Source organism: Pantherophis guttatus, chromosome 3 (genome assembly GCF_059756535.1).
Source record: "Pantherophis guttatus breed Tessera chromosome 3, ASM5975653v1, whole genome shotgun sequence".
Classification (NCBI taxonomy): domain Eukaryota; kingdom Metazoa; phylum Chordata; class Lepidosauria; order Squamata; family Colubridae; genus Pantherophis; species Pantherophis guttatus.
Window position 1 is genome coordinate 57,139,401 of NC_142065.1, and position 24,336 is coordinate 57,163,736.

The window sequence follows — 24,336 nt, forward strand, 5'->3', positions numbered from 1 at the left end:
ATCACTCAGACACAGCCCCAAATTAAGAGATGCACAGATGTTCCAGTGAGGAAGAAAAGCTGGCAGGGGGCAAGAATCACCAGAATATGAATACCTCTGTCCCATACTTACATTACTTTCAAGTCCCAATCTCCACAGGTAACAAAAATAGACTTGACCGTGGGATCCAAAAGGCCTTCCTTTGCCATCCACTCATCAACTCTCTGAAAGAAACAGACAGAAAGGAGATGAACTTTCAGAGACATGGAAAAGAGATGCATCAGTTAAATACTGATAAGCCTCACAATCACAAGAGAAGAAAATTGTGATCTTATCCAGGACAGCCGCCTCCTTACTTCCATCTCATCCTGTTCCCCTTCTCATTTCTATGAAGGTAAGTTTGAATCTTTGAAGATTTCCAATAGGAGACATCAAGCAGCCAGTGAAGTGATGATTTTATCAGGCACACATTTCTGCTTACAGAACGACTTCTGAAAATTAATATTGCTTGGCCATTTCCTGCATGCCCTGACCCTGCTTCAACATCTTAACAAGTAATTATTTATAAAATCATGCTCAAGATTCTAAATGAGCAGGCTTAATCAGCCACACAGCAGCAGCAACAGAGCAATCCAAATAAATACTTCCTAACAATTCTTCCTTTATTATTCATTTCTGTACTTAAGTCTATCACTAATGAACTAGTGGCTAACAATAAGCTAAAACTAAGTTACTAATCATCATCATCATTTTAGCCAGTCTATCTATTTCAGGATGAAGATCTCTTCCACATGTTTCCAACCAATACGGTTGGAAGTTACTAATAAAATACTAAAAAAAAAGACAGCAACCTGTTCCCCATACTTCTGCCTAATTGAAAACATGTTTTTCGGATAGCAAAAGGGATTAATATGACCTCCTTTAGTGCAGCCCAAGAAGGTTCATTCTCACATCTTCAGAAATTGTTCCTCCAATGAGTTTAGAATCCAGATAGATTTCTTAAGTCTGGGAAGAACAGTAAGGTTTCTCATATGACCAAGTCCAAAGATGCATAGGACCTTGAACTTTGTCTATAGATAGACCAGTAACCAGGGCAGTATCTACAGTATATTAATAATATGGTCATGTGCTTCATAGGCTCAGTCAATAGTCTGATTTGCAAATATATTAGATACAGTATATCTGCAATAGATATTGAGCCCAAACTTTTTGTTGCTAAGTGAAACATTTGTTAAGTGAATTTTGCTCCATTTTACGACTTTTTGTGCCACTGATGTTAAGTGAGTCATTGCAGGTGTTAAGTTAGTTACATAGTTGTAGAGTGAATCTGGCTTCCCCATTGACAATGCTTGTCAGAAGATCACAAAAGGTGATCACATGACCCCAGGACTCTGCAACTATCATAAATGTGAATCAGTTGTCAAGCAATTTGTCACTGACTCAAATATTGGAACATGATTACAGGGATGCTTGCTGTTGTAAGTGTGAAAAATGTAAATCATTTTTTTCAGTGCCGTTGTAACTTTGAACTGTCACTAAATGAACTATTATAAGTCGAGGACAACCTGTATATTACATTTATAAACATTTTGAAAGGTAACCTAAGGTATAGAATTGAATAAAACTTAATAGTCCAGAGTTAGACAAAATTATTACTATAATAGTTTTCGGGAGTTCTTAATTTGAAAAAATATTAATAATAATAAAACAGGAAGCTGCATGCTGAAAAGAAATGTGCCAATCTCTAGCATCATATTCATTTATAGCTGAGCATAATGTAATTCCTATAGGCATTTAGAAAATTAAAAAAAATGAAAATAATGGGTGATTGCAGCCTTGTGATTTGTTTGAACTTGGCCCAGAAGAACAACCTAGGGAAGCTGGTGGCAGCATCCTCAGGTACTAGAGAAGGCAAGGGAAGGAATCTTATCAGTTTATTTTATGCCAAATATCTATGTTGTGTAGCCATCATAGCAACTATTTCATAAATAGTCAATCCTTCCCTACCAATCATTTAGTTATAACATTCATTATATTTTCTCAGAATTCCAAGCACACCATAACACATTTCTTAATACCTCCGGAAACAATAGAATTATTACTAGCCTTAAATGTGAAAATGAACTCCTTAGCATCATGAAAACATGGATACTCATCCTCAAGATCAAATCCAGAATTAATGCAAACTTTAATTCTATATATTCAGGGGAAGCATAGCTCCATCCTTACATCCTAAAATATGATAAAATACCAGCAATAACTACAGTTTTACAGGATAGTTAAATCTCTTAAAATTGCAGTGAGTTGAATGGTATTATTTAGACCATGAAGTTCAACCCTCTGCTCAGGGCAGAAATAGAAATGAAAGCAACCCTACAAATATTTTTCCCTCAATCTTTTCCAGCATTAGGTTCTTCTCCAGTGAGTCCTTCCTTCTCATTAGGTGGCCAAAGTATTTGAGTTTCATCTTCAGGATCTGGCCTTCTGAAGAGCAGTCAGGGTTGATCTCCTCTAGGACTGACTGGTTTGATCGCCTTGAAGTCCAAGGGACTCGCAGGAATCTTCTCCAGCACCATAGTTCAAAGGCCTCAATTCTTTGGCGCTCAGCCTTTCTTATGATCCAACTTTCACAGTCATACATTGCAACTGGGAAAAACATAGCCTTGACTATATACACTTCCGTTGGCAGGGTAATGTCTCTGCTTTTTAGAATGCTGTCAAGATTTGCCATAGTTTTCTTCCCCAGGAGCAACTGTCTTTTAATTTCTTGGCTGTGGCCCCCATCTGCAGTGATCTTGGAGCCCAGGAAAATAAAAGCTGTCACTTCCTCCATTTCTTCCCCATCTATTTGCCAGGAATTGAGAGGGCTGGATGCCATAATCTTACTTTTCTTAATGTTGAGTTTCAAGCCAACTTTTGCACTCTCCTTGTTCATTCGCATCAAGAGGCTCTTTAGTTCCTCTTCGCTTTCTGCTATTAGAGTCAGAGGTGGGTTTCAGCAGGTTCTGACCAGTTCTGGAGAACCGGTAGCAGAAAATTTGAGTAGTTCGGAGAACCGGTAGTAAAAATTCTGACTGGCCCCACCCCTATCTATTCTCTGCCTCCCAAGTCCCAGCTGATTGGGAGGAAATGGGGATTTTGCAGTAACCTTCCCCTGGAATGGGGTGGGAATGGAGATTTTACGGTATCCTTCCCCTGCCACGCCCACCAAGCCATATCCACTAAGCAATGCCGCACCCACCAAGCCACACTCACAGAACCGGTAGTAAAAATTTTTGAAACCCACCACTGATTAGAGTGGTGTCATCTGCATATCTGAGGTTGTTGATATTTCTCCCGGCAATCTTAATTTTAACTTTTGATTCATCCAGCCCCGCCTTTCTTATGATGTGCTCTGCATATAAATTAAATAGGCAGGGTGACAATATACAGCTTTGCTGGACTCATTTCCCAATTTTAAACCAATCAGTGGTTCCATGTCCAGTTCTCACTGTTGCTTCTTGACCCGCATATAGGTTTCTCAAGAGACAAATAAGATGGTCTGGTACTCCCATCTCTTTAAGAACATGCCACAATTTATTGTGATCCACACAATCAAAGTCTTTAGCATAGTCAATGAAGCAGAAGTAGATGTTTTTCTGGAACTCCCTAGCTTTCTCCATGATCCAGCGTATGTTGGCAATTTGATCTCTAGTTCCTCTGCCTCTTCGAAATCCTCCCTGTACTTCTGGTAGTTCTCGATCCACATACTGCTGGAGCCTAGCTTGTAGGATTTTAAACATAACTTAACTAGCATGTGAAATGAATGCAATTGTGCAATACATTCTTTGGCATTGCCTTTCTTTGGAATTGGAATGTAAACTGACCTTTTCCAATCCTGTGGCCACTGTTGAGTTTTCCAAATTTGCTAGCAAATTGAGTGTAGCACTTTTACTGCATCATCTTTAAGATTTTGAATAGCTCAGCTGGAATACTGTCACCTCCACTAGCTTTGTTGTTGCTCAGATTTCCTAAGGCCCATTTAACTTCACATTCTAGGATGTCTGGCTCGAGGTCAGTGACCACCCTATCATGGTTATCAGGGACGTTAAGCTCATTCTTGTATAATTCTGTGTAATTTTGCTATCTCTTCTTAATCTCTTCTGCCTCTGTTAGGTCCCTGCCATTTTGGTCCTTTATCATCTTTGATGGGCATCTTTGCATGAAACATTCCCTTCATATCTCCAATTTTCTTGAAGAGATCTCTGGTCCTCCCTATTATATTGTTTTTTTCTATTTCTTTGCACTGTTCATTTAAGAAGGTATTCTTATCTCTTCTAGCTATTCTCTGGAATTCTGCATTCAATTGGGTGTATCTTTCTCTTTCTCCCTTGCCTTTTGCTTCCCTTCTTTCCTCAGCTATTTGCAAAGCTTCCTCAGACAGACATTTTGCTTTCTTGCCTTTCTTTTTCTTTGGTATGGTTTTAGTTGCTACCTCTTGTACAATGTTGCGAACCTCCGTCCATAGTTCTTCAGGCACTCTATCAGATCTAATTCCTTAAATCTATTTGTCACCTCTACTGTATATTCATCAGGGATATGATTTAGTTCATACCTGAGTGGCCTAGTTCTTTTCCCTACTTTCTTCAATTTAAGCCTCAATTTTGCAACGAGAAGCTCATGATCTGAGCCAGTCAGCTCCTGGTCTTGTTTTTACTGACTGTATAGAGCTTCTCCATCTTTGGCTGCAAAGCACATAGTCAATCTGATTTCTGTGTTGACTGTCTGGTGATGTCCATGTGTAGAGTTGTCTCTTGGGTTGCTGGAAAAGAGTGTTTGCTATGATCATCATATTCTCTTGACAGAATTCTCTCAGCCTGTGCCCTGCTTCATTTTGTACTCCAAGGCCAAAGTTGCCTGTTATTCAAGTTATCTTTTGGCTTCCTACTTTAGTATTCCAATCCTCCATGATGATAAGGACATCATTTTTTGGTGTTAATTCTATAAGATGCTGTAGGGCTTCATAGAACCGGTCAATTTCATCCTCTTCAGCACCAGTTGTGTTGTGGCCCGCCAACGGCCTGCGCGGATCGTGGCTGATTCCAACGACGAGGAGGCTGGTGTGGTGTCACGCCAGCAGCCTGCGCAGCCGGCGCTCACGTCGGACAGCGAGGAGGCTGAAGAGGCCTATTTAAGTCACACGCCATTAGTAAGTTTCTTGCTAGAAACAACTCTTATTTATTATCAGAGTATTTTGGTTTATCATATCTTGTTTTCTGGGCTGGTTGCCAACCTTTGCCGGTCTTGTTTATTCTTGCTACTTAATAAATTTGATAAGGACCATTGGTGTATGTCAATATCCTCGGAAATCCAAAGCTGGGGCAGAACAGAATGGGGCATAGACTTGGATTACTGTGATATTGAATGGTTTGTCTTGGATTCGAACTGAGATCATTCGGTTCTGACCCAGGCTTCCTGATACAATAAAAACACACAATGAGTCCCCAAAACCCTCTTTTTATTTCCACGGCTGTGAATTCTGCTCATTCAGAGCCTGTTCATTCCCAATCTGTTCATTCACAGAGGAGTCCCAAATAATTGTAAGAGTCGGACAGAAATCAGCCACAGTTCTTCGGGATAATGGTGATAAACACCCACCTTTATCTCCCTTATAATTGCCAATTATTACCTAATTGGCAATTAACTTTGCAAAGTTAACTGAGTCAACACAGAGTCAACACAGAGCTGCAGTCTTGAAACCGGCCAGCACGGACAACAGTTGCTTCCTGCAAAGGGCTCACATGCCTTTGCTCCTCCTTTATGTCTTATGGGAGGGGGCAATCATCTCCAAGCCCTACTCCTGAGTCGTCCCTTTTGTTTTAACTGTTCTTGCTTTCTGCTAGCTCTGCACATGCACACACTGGGAACAGGCTCCCCCTGTTATTCTGCCTCGCTGATTCCGACTCTGGATGTTCCAGAATCCGCACATAACTCCCAGATGGCCCTGGCGCCATCCCTGCCTCTGATGCAGAGCCCTCGTCCGAGCCTTCCCCAGACTCCAGGACTGGCCCATGTTCCTCCCCAGTCTCCTCACTGTCCAACTCTGCTGCCAGTTCTGCAGGCCGCCAGCGGACCACAACACATTCTGTCTTTTTTTATTTAATTATTTATTTATATGCCGCCCTTCTCCGGAGACTCAGGGCGGCTTACCATGTGCTCAGCAATAGCCTTCATCCTTTTATATATTTATACAAAGTCAGCTTATTGCCCCCACAACTGGGTCCTCAATTTACCTACCTTAGAAAGGATGGAAGGCTGAGTTAACCTTGAGCCTTGGCGAGATTCAAACCTGCAGTATAATTGCAGGCAGCTGGTCTTAATAACCAGCTTAATAACAGGGTGCCTTAGACCACTGTACTACCAAGGCTCTTGGTAGTTTTGGGGACTGTAACCCAGTATTGCTTTTCCTACTCTTTTATTGATTATGAAGGCTACTCCATTTCTTCTGAGGGATTCTTGCCCGCAGTAGTATTCCTAATGGTTATCTGAATTAAATTCACCAATTCCTGTCCATTTTAGTTTGCTGATTCCTAAGATGTCGATGTTCAGCCTTGTCATCTCTTGTTTGACCATGTCCAGCTTGCCTTGATTCATGGATCTTACATTCCAGGTTCCTAAGAAGAAAAAATATTTACAGCATCGGACTTTCCTTTCACCACCAGATGCATCCACAGCTGACCGTCCTTTCAGCTTTGGCCCAGTCGCTTCACTCTTTCTGGTGCTACTAGTACTAGTCCTCTGCTCTTCCCCAGTAGCATATTGGACACCTTCCGACCTGAGGGGCTCATCTTCTGGCGTCATATCTTTTTGCCTTTTGGTACCGTCCATGGGGTTTTCATGGCAAAAATACTAGAGTGGATTGCCATTTCCTTCTCCAGTGGATCACGTTTTGTCAGAACTCTCTGCTATGACCTGTTCATCTTGGGTGGCCCTGCACGGCATAGCTCATAGCTTCATTGAGCTACACAAGCCCCTTCATCATGACAAGGCAGTAATCCATGAAGGGGTTGGAGTCTCTAGACTTATACATATGCGCTATGCTGTGTTTTAGGCACTCCCAATAACCAGCAGAAATCCCCGAGGATGAAATGGTATACTCTATTTGAAAGATTGAGTAGACTTTGGTTAGTACATGAGCAGAACTGTGGACAAAGCAGTTGGATGGGACAAAGCAGTTTTAGTGCAGTCCCAATTTGCATATGGTTTTACAAAGCACCTTAACCATGTCCCAGTTGTCAACGGTTTTTACTGCAAAATAATCCATCCTCATCAAATGGAAGATTTTCAATTCTGGATTTGGCCTCTAATGTCATTCCAGTGCAGCAGAGCTAGGCATGGTAATGCAAGGCAACAGAAGATGTTGTAACTTTGCCTGCCAAGTCAGTTGCATGACGAACCATATTTAATTCCTACTTGGCAAAACCCACTGCTTCTATTTGAAAAACGTGGACTATTTGTCTTTTGTTCTCTGAAAAATTAGAAGGAATGGAAATATCTTCTCTGAAAAAAGAAACTATTTTGCTTAAGAGTTGGCAATACAATACAGTATATGGAGAGAATTTCTGAAGAGTATAAGTTGCATCTGAGACTATCTGATTTTCTGCCTTCTTTGTCCAAAGATGCAAGAGGTTGTTATAATAGAAATCTGTGATATCTCCACTATAATGAAGATAAAAGTATCTTTTTTATTTTACATTATAAAGATTCTCATCGATTCACAAGGAATTAATTTATATAAGTTAGTGTCTTCCAGAAGTATCTTATTTCTTTAGCAAGACTGGAAGTTTTTTATTTTAGGACTGGTGAAGTGCTAGTATCTTGAAATAACTGGTATATTAAGTATAACCTCTAGACCAAAAGTCTGTTCCATCCTATCAATTCATTCACAGTAGAAATTAAGGACTTCTGAAAAAAGAAATGGGTTTTTGTCTTCAACTTGCGTATCAAGCAATGATAATGAAGAAATCAAGTAAAATCAAGAAAGTGTAATAATTTAAAAATAGTCTGAGCACACTGATCGGGGGGGGTGTCCCTTGGTTCAATTTCAAGGCAAATAAGACCACATTTAGAATACTGCATCCAGTTTTGGCCACCATTTTATAAAAAAGAAGTTGTGACTCTAGAAAGAGTGCAGAAAAGAACACCAAAGATGGCTAGGGTCCTGGAAGCTAAAATATATGAAGAATGGTTGCCGGAATTGGGTATGTCTAGTCTAGTGAAAAGAAGGAGTAGGGTAACATAACAGCAGTGTTCCAATACTTGAGGGGCTGCCACAAAGAAGAGAGGGTCAACCTATATTCCAAAGCACCAGAAGGTAAGATAAGAAACAATGGATGGACATTAATCAAGGAACGAAGCAACCTAGAACTAAGGAGAAATTTCTTAATAATGAGGACAGTTAACTAGTGGAACAGGTTGCCTTCAGACATTGTGGGTGCTCCATCACTGGAGGTTTTTAAGAAGAGACTGGACAACCACCTATCTGAAACGGTGTAAGGTATCCTGCTTGAGCAGGGGTTTGGACTAGAAGATCTCGAAGGTCCCTTTCAACTCTTATTTTGTTAATATGACATTTTACCAATTTGTTCACTATAGGAACTGAGACCTTTGGAAAAAGAGTTGGATGCTTGATTCCGATCTTAACTGTTGATGAGCACTCTTTGACTATTGCTTTCAAGACAATTTGAGCTCATCTAACTACTGCCATCCAGTGGTATTTGCTCACTAATCACAGTGTCATGGGGTATTTTGATCAAGATATATTGTGTTCACAACATTCTCACAACATAAGGAACTAATTAAAGAAATTACTTTTAATAAAGTAAGATTAGTTTGAAAAGATGTGTACTTGACATTCCATACTGATTTTTAGTAATGCACATTTTATCTTAGAGAAAACTAAGCAAAAATAGGAGTTAAGTATTCTAGCTAATTATCTGCTAACCTTTTGTCCATCTCCATTAAGCAATCAGCATGCTGTTTCTCTCCAGTTCCTTTTATTTTAAGCCCAACTGAAGAGTATCTTTTTGCTAACCTCTACTCATTACCAATCAGGGCTGTCTGTATTTCCTTTTTACACATGACCTGTCTCACTTTCCACCTCTTATATACATCCATTTATATTTTCAGATCTTCATTAAATGTTCTATGTGGTTATCTTCTGGTGTCCTGTATTTTTTTCCTCTTTGAAAATATTTGTGATTGTGTTTTAGAGCCACTTTTAGTGTCTCCCATCCACCTTGAGCAACCTTTTCCCATTAGTTTCTGCTGCCATGGAATCCTACTCTATAAACTCTAAGTGTATTAAAATCTGCTTTCTTGAACTCTTGAATTATATTGATTATTCTCATCTTTATTTTTCCTTCAGTTAATAACTCCAGAATTGTAGAACCATTTTCCTCCAAAGTTCCTACTATTCTCACTTTATCTATTAAATCTTCCCTATTAGTTAGGATCAAGTCTAGGATAGCTAATTTACCTTAGAGCCATGATGGCGAACCTATGGCACGCGTGCCAGAGGTGCTACGCAGAGCCCTCTCTGGGGGCATGTGCACTGTTGCCCCAGCTCAGCCAGCTGGTTGTCGGGTTTCCGGCGCTCTAGTGAGCGCAAGTGCCTTCAGGTTTGGGTACTCTGTGCCTAAAAGGTTTGCAATCACTGCCTTAGAGCTTCCTCCATCTACTACCTTTGAAGAAATTAACTGTCAAACCAGAAATTTCTTGGAAAGACTATACTTGGCAGAGAATTTCCCAGCAGTTATTGAGGTAATTCAAATCCCCCGTCGTTAGCATCTAATGCCTTTTTGAACTACCTGAAATTTGCCTTTGGAAATACATCCAAACTTCTCCGTGCCTTAAGTCTTACAACAATGTAAGAGACACAGTCAGAAAATCATGAATCAAAAAACACTGTTGAGGATTTATAGAATGGTTTTGATCACGATCCCATTCAAGATTCAAGGTAAAGGGATTTAATATCTACAGCAAGGTTTATATAGCAAACCCTGTCAAAGTTTTGACAAAGGACAGGTTACCTAGTAATCACTGAATTATTGGGATTCATACCATAGGTATGATTCCAATATCTGATTGAACCCAAATAAATCCTTTTATCTAAGAAACTCTTACTTCCACACAAGCAAAGATGAATTGGGGCTATTTAGATTGAGTTGCTGCCCATTAAGAAACAACAGCTTCTTCAAACAACCTTCTTTCTAGTCTCTGCCTTTCTACTCTCCCTGGTGTTCATCTTGGAAAGTTGTGCTCTCATAGGTTTGGGCCTGTATCCATGCTTTCAAGGTCGAGTCCAATGTTGCAGAATCACAGAAGTAGAAGGTAATTCTATCAGGACTTTAGTCATCCAACCTTTTATTCTTATCAGTTTCTGCTTTTCATAGGAAGAATTATTTGGGGGGGGATGGGGGGATGTTCCTGCTTCTGCTTATTATAATACAGATACTTTCAAAAGCATTAATAGTATCTACTGTAATTCCAATAGCATAGAACGTCATTCTTGCTTGATATAGAGCAATTTCCAGGAAGTTCATGCACTTGGATTTCTGTGTAGGTGTGGCTATTTTACCATATTGTGTAGTATCTCTCTTTTTATTGCTTCTGAACTCTGTGAACAAGTTGTATTCTGGAATTATGTATTTCAATCATGAGAATTATCCTACTAGGACTTAGTTATATCTTTCATCACATCTGTCTTCCTCTATTAAAAGTTCAAATTCATCTTGTTTGTCAAGTTCAAATTCATCTTTGTTTGTCAAATTCAATAAATAATAATAATAATGTACTCTCAGTATGAAAGAAAAGATCTTTACAAATTACCGTAATTGTTCTTCCAAATTTTTCATTGAGTGGTTTAAATGATCCCACTACAGTTACTCTCTTGCTTCCTTCCACAGTACACAAATCCTTATTCTAAGTGTTTCTTGTATAAAAGCTTGAATCCTGTTTCAAAACTCCAGAAATGTAAGGTCAGCAGCCTCAAGAAGTGAGTAGAAGTTAACAATTGAAGACTTAGGGTTGATTTCCTTTTGGGGGAGTTTTATTTCTATCAACTTTTATTAAAATAAAAATCAGGCCAAGTTTTTGGAAGGAAGGGATTAAGAAGCAAAATAGATGTCTTAAGCCTCTTGACATTAAGTAGGTCCCTTAACCCATCCATCCCCACCCTCCTAGCACATATACACACAGATTTACATTTAAATCTTTCCCATTATGGTATCATTAGCAAGATATATAAAACCAAATTCTGGGTTCCAAACCAAAACCAGTTGTCCACTTCTGATTTAAAGCTCTTGCACTTCTTTTCTATTTCTTGTGGTGAGTAGTTTCCCATACTCTAGCTCTTCCTAGATTTTCTCCAAGAAATCTTAATGAGCTAACTACCTACAACTTACTAAGAACAGTCTTCTTACTGTTTTCTCAAGCACCAAGAATCTACGTTTGTTACAAGCATTGTTTTCTAGTAGGAAACAAACTCTAGAGAGATACAGAGATGGCAACGAAGAATATAAAGCAACCATTAGTAAAATACGAGGTTAGCCTGTGAAAACAAAAAAGTACATGAAAGAAACTTCAGATTGATTCACCTTGATTTCTTTATATAAGGAGAGGGAGGACTATCAGTCTTCAAAGAGTCTGCTATCAGTGTATCTGTATCTCTGTATCTCAGTGTCAGTGAAACAGAATTCTTGTGTTACCTATTTCCTGACGACCTACCTCAAATGGTTGATAAATATACCAGCTCACAAGTTTCTTCATATATTTTCTATATTCATATGTTATCATAAAATTTCTATCCATTATGGATATCTGCATATTATTTATGACAGTTGCATTGTTCTGGGATCATGTGTTCATATTTTGCAATCTTCTGACATCTCACAAACAAAGTTAATGGGGAAGCCAGATTCACTTACCGTAATAACCGTATTAATAAGTTAAAAACTGTAGTGATTCACTACAGAAAAAGTCAATTTTCTGTACACTACAGAAAAAGTCACTACAGAAAAAGTCAACAAATGGGACAAAACTCCCTTAACAAATGTCTTGTTTAGCAACAGAAGTTTTGGGCTCAAATGTGGTCATAAGTCGAGGAATACCTGTACAATTTTTTGTTCTGTATTCTGGAGGGGACATCAACCTTTCGCTTCAATTTCAAATTTTCAATTGCAACCATAATAAAGTGGTGTTTTGGCCTGCCATATAACAGTAAAAAATATATTCATTCCATATTGGCCAAAATACGTAAGTCCTGGCTCTGTCCTGTATTGAACTGTATTACAGCATCAGTACTAGCTAAATTAACAGGAGGCACGGTCCTTTCAGGCTTTGTTCATGGCTCTGATAAAGGAATGAGATCCCTTGGGTTGTGAATAAACTATTAAGGTTAGTTCCCCTATTAATGAGAAGATAAAAGATAGGCCTTCTCCCAGGATTAGTTGAAACAGTTCTCAATGGAGTAGCATGGAAGGCTCACTACTGAATGTCATTCAGGATACCCAGCTGTCTCTTTTTCTTTCACCAAGCAATTCCATATTATCACTGAAGCAAGGGAATGCAACTTCACCCTTTAATCAGATTTCCTCACGCAGCTGTGGTTGCAATTATTTTGATCAAGAACTATTAGGCCCAAATCCTGAAGGGAGCAAAGCATCACACCATAATCAAGTAGGATTCACCTCTTGAAATTCCATTCACAGAGACCAAACACCAAAAGCTATTGATTGTGAAAATACTTTCAGCTAATTAAGCTTTAAATGCTATGAGTGCCACATAAAGCAAATGGCATTATTAAGATTATGTCCCATATTCAGATACCTTATATAAAATGGTTTATTACTAAATATTTAATATTATCTATTATCTTCCATGCAGTATTCTTAATGTAACACTGAAGACCGTCGCCAGTAAAAGAATTCCCCCTACATATACCTCCTCATGGCTTTTGGCAAGAGTCAAACACCTTTGACACGAACAGCTGGAAATGACAGATCAATGGTTCAATATTCACAACAGCATGTCACTGATGTGACAGCAAATGTTATTCTAATGAAGCTGTAATCATAGTCAAATTATGTGGTTCAATACACAAGAAGAAGAAGGGGGAAGGGAGAAATAGGATCAGGGGTCAGGAACGAAAGGTTATTCTGCTTACCTCAAGCACTTGCTGGAGACTAGGCTGTCCATCCACCATGGCCTGAATAATTCCAGTCAGCTAAAACAAAAGAAACACAGAAAACACATATTAATTGAAAACTAAATAGCCATAGAAAAAGAAAAGCTCACTTCCATCCCACCTCCCTTTTTTGCTACTGTTGAGGCGTTCATTGCTTTTTTAAAATACTAAATATTAATGCTAAAACACTCTACAGAAAACATCAAATGGCAAACAACACAGACAAGGAAGAATACACAAAAGTAAATAAATGCCATCTTTCATTTTGTTTACAGAATTCTTAAACACAAACAAAATATAATTAATCATTGTGGCTGATGAGAATAGAACTTTGCAAGTCAGATGGATGAGCAAATCTCTTTCACTTAAAGCTTACATTTAGATCAGGGCTGTCAAACTCCTGGCCTGCGAGTCAGATGCATAACACAGTGGCCACGCCCATACCCGGTTTAGCGAAGGGGGGGGAGTCACGATACATCACATGACGCCATTGTGACGACATGAGTTTGATACCCCTGATTTAAATCATTAGCTAGAACCATTATATTTCTATTAATTACTTTATTCTTTATCACTACAGTTATTTCTTTTCATCTTGTTGTACACATAATCTTAAAACAAACCAACTGTTTGCATGCTGAACTGGGAGAATCCATTTTCATTCATTCTAGGAGTTAGGCTAAATGTCTACTATGCTCCTTTCCAGAGCTACAGAGATCATCTGATAAAATATGTTGGGTTCCTCTCCCAGTATTTCTTTGTCGTAGAACTACTGCTTCTAATTGCTGATAATTTAAGGACAATTTGAGCTTTATTCCAAAATCTAAGAATTCTAAAAATATCACTATAAACATTTTTTTTTTGTAAACTATTGTGAGGGCAAAACATTCTATTTTTTTCAACTATTTTGACAATTCTGCTGCTATAGGTAAACTTTTGATGCATTATTTCATAATATATGTATTTTACTGGGTAAGTCTAAATAATTCACAATATTTTCCAGTTTCTTTTGAGCCACTTTGCCATCATTTGGCATTACTACATCTTTAGGTATAGCCTACTTTTCTTCAACTATTGTGATGTCAAACATATTGCATTGTATATGTCACTCTGAATTTGGAAGTTCCATAACATTTTTACATGTTAATTCTGAAACACTGTTTCAATATGAGGGCCCAGATTGTTGGGGGCAACATGCTGAATCTGTAAACCACTTAGAGAGAACTATAAAGCACTGTGAGGTGGCATATAAGTCTAAGTGCTATTATGGTCATATTATTATTCTGGGGCATCAATTCCAACATATCATTTTGCCATGCAACATGTCTGGACAATATTGCTGCCGCCACTTTTTAGGTAGTTAAGAGTCTTGTCTTTCACCTTGTATAATCTATATTTGCAGTTTCCTGTTTTTTAAATGTTGTTTTATGGCACTTGCTGCTAGTGCTTTTTTTATGCTATAAATGTTCATTCTTGATGAATCCAATTTGAAGTCATTACCAAGTTTATTACTATTTTTTTTAGGTATTGGCAGGTTTATCTTTCCATTTTTTCATTCATTGTTATAAATAATTAGTTCTGTATGTTCCTTCTGATTCCATCAAATTCAAGAGTTTGCCTTGCAGACCTTAATATTCTCCCTCTGCTTGCTTTTATATAATCATTTACACCTCTGATTTCATCTTCGTCTATTTCACATGCAATTAAAGACCATCAATTTTCCTTGGTAAACATAATTTATGTTTGCTTATTGGGTGAAGTGATGTACTGTCAGAAGTTTGGAGTCTTGTGATCTAAAGCATCTAGTTCAGTTTTTGTACAGTCAACAATACCTGTTGTGTAGTATATTAGAAGACAGCCTAAGTACAATTTGATTTATTGCATCAATTCAGCTTCAATACTTTTCTAAACTTTACCAGATATTCCAAGTTTTATTTTTCACTTGAACATGTAAAATATTTATATTTTTATATTTTATATAAATATAAAATATTTATATTTTTCACTTAAGCATGCAAAACATTGTTTGCTTCTAAAACACCTAGATACACACAAAGACATTTTATCTGCCCCACTATCTGAGTAAAAGTTAAACAATAATTTTAAAAATAGCAAGTTAGTATAACATCAGGATTGGATACCTATGGATTGCCTATGGATTGCCTATGGAACAAAACATTTATAGATTTTTTGGTGCCAAAATTGTATGATGGAATATTTGATAAGGGAATATTAGGCATTAAACAGAAACATTTAATCAGACTTGTATTACAATTATACCAAACTCAGGTAAAGATCATATCCAATGTGCTAATTATCATCCAATCTCATCTATTAATGTTGATAGAAAGATTTTAACAATAGTGCTAGCAAATAGATTATAGCAAATGTTAATGCTTGTTATTAAAAATGATCAAGCAGCAAACAATATTAGGTTGGTTGTTGCTTAATAGACTTGAATAAAAATAAAGACCAATTTATAAGCTTATTGTTGGATAGTGAAAAAGCTTTTGACAAAATATATAAACAGTCATATTTGCTGTATTAAGTAGGTTCGGATTTTGTTTGAAATTCATAAAATGGATCAAGTAAAGTAAAGTAGAAGGTTAATGGTATATTTTCTTCTATTTTCCCATTATTTAGAGGAACCAGACAAGGTTTTTTTATTTCACCTTTGCTTTTTTGATATTTGTGTGAAACCCATGGCCTATGTTATTAGGGAGATTTACAGAATAGTACATAATTTAGTTGAACATAAACTAAATAAAATTTAGTTGCATATGATATTCTTCTGTTATTTCTAAACCTTATACCAGCGGTCCCCAATCTTTCCGGCTTGGTAGACTGGCGGGGGAGAAAAGGGATGGTTCTATGTGAGCAGCAGACATGCACGCAGAGCTCCATTTGTACAAGTGAGTGTGCTCACCCACCGCTTGTGCGGCCCAGTTCTGAACAAGCCACAGCCTGGTACGGGGAAACAAGATATCGGGGTGATCACGAGGGACCAGTCTGGCCGGGTGCCCCACACCCCAGCGTGCGCACAAGAGGCAGCAAGAGCACAGAGGCCGATGGTGTCTGGCAGCAGCTGCAGCCCACCAGCCCACTCTGGGGCTGCACAGCCCAAGCAGCACAGGTGAGTCCACCAGGTTGGCCTCCGCATACTCATTGCCTCTTCTGCTGGCCATGCCCACCCACCCCACAAGGGCTGACGATCTTAAATGGGGCTTATTTTTGGGGTAGGGCTTATATTACAAGCATCCTGAAAAATCATGCTAGGGCTTATTTTCTGGGAAACATGATACATACAATTCTAATGAGACAACCAAAAAGCCAAAAAGAAAACAAAAAGACCAAAACACTTCCTTATCAGCAATCAATACCCAGCTGAGAAGAGATTAACACCAAGATTAACATTACACCAATAATCAAACAATACCCCATCAATCCAATCAAGGAACTACCAACTCAGGCAAATAAGCTCAAAGTAAATAACAGCCCAATTGTTGCCAAGTACTTGCTGGCTTCCTGTTCTGAGCCATATAGCACTACTAGCTTTATGAAGGCAAGATGCACTATAGTGAGAGAATACAGAAAAATTTTGAACAACTCACTCCTACCAATGCATACTGATCTTCCTCAATCATCAGCTAGAAGACTCAAATTTAGAAAGCATCTTCCCAACATCTTTAACATTAATTCCCACTGGAAAGCCAAATGGGTTGCTGAATTCCCAGTTATAAGAAGATAAATAAACGACCCCACAAAAATGGTGCCAGACTTTGAATTACCACATCAGCAATGGACAATCCTGAATAGGATTCGCACCTCACATAGTGTCTCCCGGGAGTCTGTGTATAAATGGGGCATAGCATCATCCCCTCAGTGTGATTGCATGGTACCACATCAAACTGTAGATCACATTATGACTGGCTGTAAACTGAGGATATATACCAATCCACTATCTGGTTTTTTAAAAAAATATAAACAATGCTATGCTTCAATGGTTAGATGGCCTAGACATTGATATTTGATATAGATCTTTTTAACATTTATATTTTATTGGGTTACTAATCAAGTTGAAATGTTAACTTATATTGTTAGTTAGTCCATGTATGATATGCCATATGTGAGATAGATAGATAGATAGATAGATAGATAGATAGATAGATAGATAGATAGATAGATAGATCGATCGATCTAGCCCAATCAAGGAACCACCAAGACTATGTCCACCAATACTGACAAGGCAAGCCACTAGTATATAAAATGAGAGAAAACCTAGTGTTAAGTGCAAGAAATCAGGAATCCAGACATTTCAAATGAATATAGGTTTACTGTGTGCTCTGTGTTCTCTAGAAGACTCTGAACTATTAAAAGTCAAATTGACAGTAGATAAGGGTCAAGGAATTCAAAGTAGGCTGAACTTAGCTCAAGACTTATGATGCGTTTGATCCCTCCCTCGGGCTTAGCATGATCATCTCCTATATACCCTACTCCTTACCAATATTGATGTTATCTAGTTTGGTAATGAAATATCTGCATGAAAACAACTCAGCTCAGATAGTAATAAGAAACTATCCAGTTCAGCCCTGAGCTGCAAACATTCTCTTCCATCAGTCATATGTGCATTAGAAACACATACACACAAGCACTTGAATGTTTGTAATAGATAATTATATATAGAACTAGTTGAGTACCCATGCTCCACTATGAAACTATGTGATCTGGCTTGATAAATCAAAGCTTACAGCTTGAAAATTAATGAGTAGTTACGATCGGCCTCTCCTATCCCTTCTCTCCCTCAGGCTTGCCCCACAGAAGCCTCCCCTATCCTATCCCCTTCTCTCCCTCAGCCTTGCTCCACGGAAGCCTCCCCTATCCTATCCCCTTCTCTCCCTCAGCCTTGCCCCACAGAAGCCTCCCCTATCCTATCCCCTTCTCTCCCTCAGCCTTGCCCCAGAGAAGCCTCTCCTATCCCCCTTCTCTCCCTCAGGCTTGCCTCATAGAAGACTTCCCTCTCCTATCCCCTGGTTGCTGCTGTGAAAGTAAAAGTGAAACTGAAACTCCTCTCCTCTACTTGTGTTTTGCATTTGGAACAGATTTCTTTTCGGGGGTGGGGGGAGTAGAACTCCTTAGCATCAGAGCGTGTTAAAAATAATACAGGAAATACTAATGCTCTGATGATCATTTTGAAAAATCCTTTCTTAGTGAGTGCCTAGAAGCAAAGAGGAATATACGTGGCAAATATCAAGTTTGTAGGCTTTACAGTTCTGGAGATTTTGTGATGATGCGTGAGTGGTATTTTGCTTTTATATATATAGATTGCAACTGTTTATTGTTCTAACAGAGAAGTGGGCAATTAATTTTTCCAAGGGGTAACGTGAGAAACTGTGACTGTTGTGGAGGGCCAAACCAATAGGCTGAACTGCTCAGTGTTAATTTCATCGTGTTATAAAAAGCATTAAAATATATGGTTTTGATTAGCTGCTACTGGTAAGAATACATGTTACATTTTATTTACATTTGATTTATAATTTAGATTGACCTCTTCTCTGGTTTAATATATCCATTAGATTGGGGATAGGAACTATTTTATCTGAACCCTAGTGTAACATGTTTTTGAAATAAACAATAATTGTTATTCCTTTCAGCCTGTGCTACACTGAAAATATAGATTAATAGTATATGTTCACATTTATGTTTCTCTGGTTCCATGCAAAAGCAGAAGTTCTTCTCACTTAGCTTTGAGAGCAGTTAAGAAAGCAAGTTTGACATTCTTTCATACATGGATATACAATGGAAAAAAAGATACTATGCCTTCCTGCTCCCCCTGTTGGAATAGTATTTCTAGCCTCATGTGTGATAAAAGAAACATTACAAAACATAGATTCACCTTCTAGTTCAAGTACACTCCAGAAAAATACATTGCTTAATCCTGAGGGGATGAGGCTATACTTTTTCAAATAATTGAAGAAAGTTAGACAATAGAGTACAATTGGTAAATTTGCCATAGCAGTTATGCCTAATGGAAAAAGAAACGAAAGAGAAGAGCAGAGAACCAAGCAATCTCCAAGACAATGCCAACAAAATGGATTTTCCTATGGTGTTTATCTAATACACCCTCGTATTTCTAATCCAAGACAGTTTCCTGATTACAATAAGCACTTGTCTCTGGCATGCCATCAGATAATCAGACCTGGTCTTTCTGTGCAAACAAAGAGATCTATAAAGCTGACTTCTATAAGTAAAAGCGCAGAGACAAAACCTTTTCCTAGTATTTAGTAAGTATCAGTCCTGTTGAAGAAACATATGCAGAGCAAGGAGAGAAAGGAAGGTTACTGTAAACAGCTATTTACACAGGAATCTAAAATCTTACCAAAACAGAAGAAAATATGTACAAGAAAGAGGAAAGCAAAATATTGTGTTTTTGCTTTGGAACTAAATTAATTGCATATACAGGTAATCTTCGACTTTCAACTGTTTGTTTAGTGACCAAAGTTACAATGGCATTCAAAAAACTGACTTATGACCATTTTTCACACTTACGACCATTGAAGATCCCTATGGTCACATGATCAAAATTCAGATCCTTGGCAACTGGTTCATATTTATGACAGTTGCACTGTCCTGGAGATGTGGTCCCCTTTTTTGATCTTCTGACAAACGAAGTCAGTGGGGAAGCCAGATATGATGGCTCCATTTTTCACATATACAGCTTCCATAACAAATGTAGGTTGTCTCCATTTCTATTCTTTCTTCCCTCCTTTACAACATGGTTTTGGAATATGCGATGTATGTCCCCCTTATCAAATTATTCATAGATGATCGTGAGAAATAGACAGATCTATCGTTTCAATTTTGCCTTGTTCACAGAAGTAAGCCGGATCAGGAAAATAACTGAAAAAATGGGAATAATATGTTGAATGCAGATAATGAGGCATGATAAGTTGAATTTGACTATGTAACATATAATTTCAGTCTTGCAAAGACTGCAAGTTCAAGTCTTGTAATTCCTTACTTTCACCTTTGTTAAAATCATAGTTGTTTAAACCATTGAAAATATACTGGAGTCTGGATACCCAATTACCTATTTTTATTATAACCAAAACAATGAAGACCTTTAGAGACTTAATCAATTTTTTATGAGCAGATAGAAGAACTGCCAGCATCTCAGATCCTCCTAGAGAAACTGCAAGGCAACATTAAGCTCTCAGAAGAAAAAGAGCTTTACCTCAGTGCAGAAAGGTGTGAGCTGAGGATGCACCACTGGCTGCACATACATGTGGAAAGTGGATTCAATCTCCATTGTCCTGCCATTCAGCTTCAGGATGGGGAATTCAATTATCTCCTACAAAAAAACATAACATATTAGCCTAATTTAAATAAATAGCTAGGCAAAACATTAACAAGTTAAACCACAATTTATGGAAACCCTATACAATATGTGATGCCAATCAAGATAAGAATAATGGCTTGGATTCTAAAACTTCACTCAATAAAAAGAACGTTTTGCCTTCTTCATACCATAAAATATTTTAGTACTTCTTTAAAAAAAACCTCATATGATACATTCAGTAGAATTGGAGACTGCAGTTGGAAAGCTATACAGTAATAGTGACACTACATATAAGTTAAATTGCCTTCCTATAGTCTCAGCATGAATCTCATACTGTATTCAACTACATTAATTTACCAGCAGAAGATATATAAGACTGGAGAAACCTAGAGAGGAAGAAAAAAAAACTCTCATACAATCTCACTCAATATTCATCCTACGAAGATGGACAAGTGTCAATTCTAAAATGAACAAATTTAAGAAGGTATCAAAATCACCCACCAGTCCAAAGTATGTATTTCTGCCATAACATTCATTAGAGCTCTGGTTTGTAAAGGTACCAAAATATTGCTTCAGTATATGCAGATATCAAAAGAAAAATTAAGCATACAAATTAATTTTTTCTTAACTATAGCAAATAAACTTACTGTAATTATTAATTGATCTAGCATCATCCATTACATAAAGCTGTAAACATCTGAGAGGCCCAGGTCTTACAATCTAATACAAATGTTTCTGTCTCAGGATCCCTTCCCACTTTTAAAAATTATGGAAGACCTCAAAACAAGCTTTTGCTTGCATGGATGATATTTATCAATATGCACCATACAAGTAGTCCTCACTTAAAAACCACAATTTGAATCGATAGTTTGGTTGCTAAGCGGAAAATCATACTATCACGAGAGATTTACGACCTTAATGCCCTTCGATCCTTAAGTAAAGGTCATGGTCGCTAAGTGAAACATCTTGTGATCACAACTTATGATTTTACTTCTCTATTAACTCTCTTGTTGCAAGATAATTATGAAGCATGCAAATTTCAATTATGTCACCACAGGACATTGCAAAGATTGCAAAAGTAAGGATAAGTGTGACTTTTTTTTTACACCATCAAAACTTCAAAAGATCACTAAATGAGGCAATTGGTAAGCAATGATTACCTTATTGTAAATTAAAACTGACACATTCATTGCCACTCTGTTTTTCAGAATTCTTCCATGGGATTTTAATACTTTTATTTTTCAACACAGGGTGAAAAATAATTTTGATTTTGTGGACATCTGAAAGGGTCTTGGAGACCACAGGGATCCTCATATCACAATTTCAAAAACATTGTACTAAGAAAGACGAAGAGAGACATACGCACATATTTAAAACTTAAAATATGCTGATATCATGTTCATTCTGCAACTCTTGAAGAGAAACTCAGAATAAACTTGAGTGTAAGGTTCTTCCTACCATTCTTTCCATACATTACTTTGAACATACTGGTAACTATTTTGGGGACAAAGTTACCCTGACACAGAAAAAGAGAAATATCAAAAATTCAAGTAGTTGAATCATCAAAAACATTTTTAAAAATTATATGGGCTTGTTAATAAGAAGTTTAAACAAATCCAGTTATGATAGGTCTGGCCATTATTAAAATATACACATGAAAGTAGAGTGGAAAAACCACCCAAGGAATAAAAACAATAAAATCCTTTGTCTCTTTCTCCCCACTCCACCCCCTCCCGAGTTTAATGTAAGAGGAGTGACAATTTGCTTGGTGTCTTTAAAGGATAATTTGTCTGTGTTATTTAATAGAGAAACATGATGCTGGGGCTCTAGAGTGCAAATGAGCTTATTGAGTGATAGCCAAGCATCCGGCCTCTCAAATCACTTGTGGAGGGAAGAGAGAATAAAAAAAATTGCTTTTTAATATTCAAAAACAGTTTGCAAAATTTAATCAAAGCAGAGCAAAAGCTAACATTTTTACCACTTTGACATTTTTATTAGTGCTTTCATAAATTTTTAAAACATGAATAGAATTAGTTTAAAAACAACAACAAAACTGCCTGAAAACATCTGGAAGAGGAGAAAAAAAATAAGCTTTAAAAAAGAAACTCCTCTGCCAAGCAACATTTGCATTTTAAGAATCCAAATCCTACAGCAGAAAGGAATGGATTAATGTTTCGGGTTCTGTCTATATAATGGTCTACACTGTAGACCACTACTATATAACATATATGTTCAGACACCATCCTTTTTAAAAGCATAGTTTGTTGCCTATAGCCAGGTTCATATAAAACTAAATTATAATGGCTGAATTCCCACTATGAACTACAGACTAAACTATAAACAAACCACATACAACTTACTGTGGTACATTCCTTTAGCTGTGGGTTGACCATTGGAACTATGTGGGATGGATGGTCCCACTATCAGAGAGATTCACAGTAGGTTGAACAACCATACCTAAATCATAAAGCTTAAGGTATCTAGGGCTATATACAGTGAGGCATGAAGTGGGATACATCAGTTTTGTCCTGAGCCCAGAGCTCTTCAACACTTTTATAAATGACTCAGACAAGGGAATAAGGGTGCGCTTCAAGGTTTTGGTTACCACCTTTAAAGCGCTCCATGGCTTAGGACCTGGGTACTTGCGGGACCGCCTACTACCACCAATAGCCTCCCACTGGCCGGTACGCTCCCATAGAGAGGGGCTCCTCCGGGTGCCGTCGGCCAAACAATGTCGACTGGCGGCCCCCAGGGGGAGAGCCTTCTCTGTGGGGGCACCTACTATCTGGAACGAGCTCCCCCCAGAGATATGGAGGATCCCGGATCTGCGCACCTTCCACCGCGCTTTAAAGACCTTTTTATTTCACCAAGCGGGCCTGGCCTAATTTTCTCCCTCTTTCATAAAAGATTTTTAATTTTTAAATATCTTTTAGTATTTTATACATTCAATTTTAAAATTGGTTTTAAATAGTTCGGGGTTTTAAATTTGTCAGAGCCAAAATTATTTAATTTGATTTTATTCTACTTTTAAATTTTGTATGGATGTGTTTTATTGTTTGGCTGTGCACCGCCCTGAGTCCTTCGGGAGTAGGGCGGTATAGAAATTGAATAAAATAAAATAAAAATAAAATAAATAAAAATAAAGAGATGGTCAGCAAATCTGCACTCAACACAAACCAGGGAGGAATTGCTAATTCCTCAGAAAACTGGCTCAAGGTTCAAAAGGATGTGGCCGTCAATGCCTCCCACTGTGGCGGCTGGAGAGCCTGGATCAGATCGGCTGGTGGCGCAGCGGCGGGGGTCGGGTGGGGTGCCGCGCTGCCTGCAGTTGGACCTGTCACCCAACCCCCACCACGCCCACTGCTGCACGACCAGCCAAGCCAATGCTGGGGAAGGAGCAGCGGGTGGGACAGCCAGCCACCCAAATGCTGCCCTGTGCGCCTGAGGCAGCTGGTTGCTATTGGGGATCGCTCACATCCGCAGGAGGCGGTGGGAGCGTGGGGGGAGCGGAGCGGGCGTCCACAGCACTCCGGCTGGTGGAGCGAGCCAAGAGGAGTGTCTCGGCCCCGCTTTGATGGCGGCCACGGGGTCATCTACGCTTGGCCTGTGGCTCCCAGCGGGGAGGAGCCCAGGCAAGGCCGCATGTTTGGAGCTTCCCCAGCCAGCACATGGCGCTGCCAAGGTGGCGGGGCCAAGAACGCTGCCGCCAGCCGGGGAATAGCAGCTCCCAGTGGGGAGGAACCCAGGCCACGGGGTCATCTGCGCAGGCAGCCCACCACCACCAACCCGCCCTCAC

General features: G+C 38.5%; 1 protein-coding gene across 2 annotated transcripts in view; it reads right to left on the minus strand.

The window, feature by feature from the left end:
- The window catches only part of ERI3 (ERI1 exoribonuclease family member 3), a 249,232-nt gene that overhangs the window by 192,148 nt on the left and 32,748 nt on the right, over positions 1–24,336 (minus strand). For both annotated transcript variants that reach the window (XM_034414908.3, XM_034414909.3), the window contains exons 3-5: positions 20,436–20,552; positions 13,184–13,243; positions 112–203 (exon numbers count right to left, since the gene is read on the minus strand). In XM_034414908.3, the coding sequence (XP_034270799.1) occupies positions 112–203; positions 13,184–13,243; positions 20,436–20,552 (269 nt within the window). The remainder of the gene's footprint in view (positions 1–111; positions 204–13,183; positions 13,244–20,435; positions 20,553–24,336) is intronic.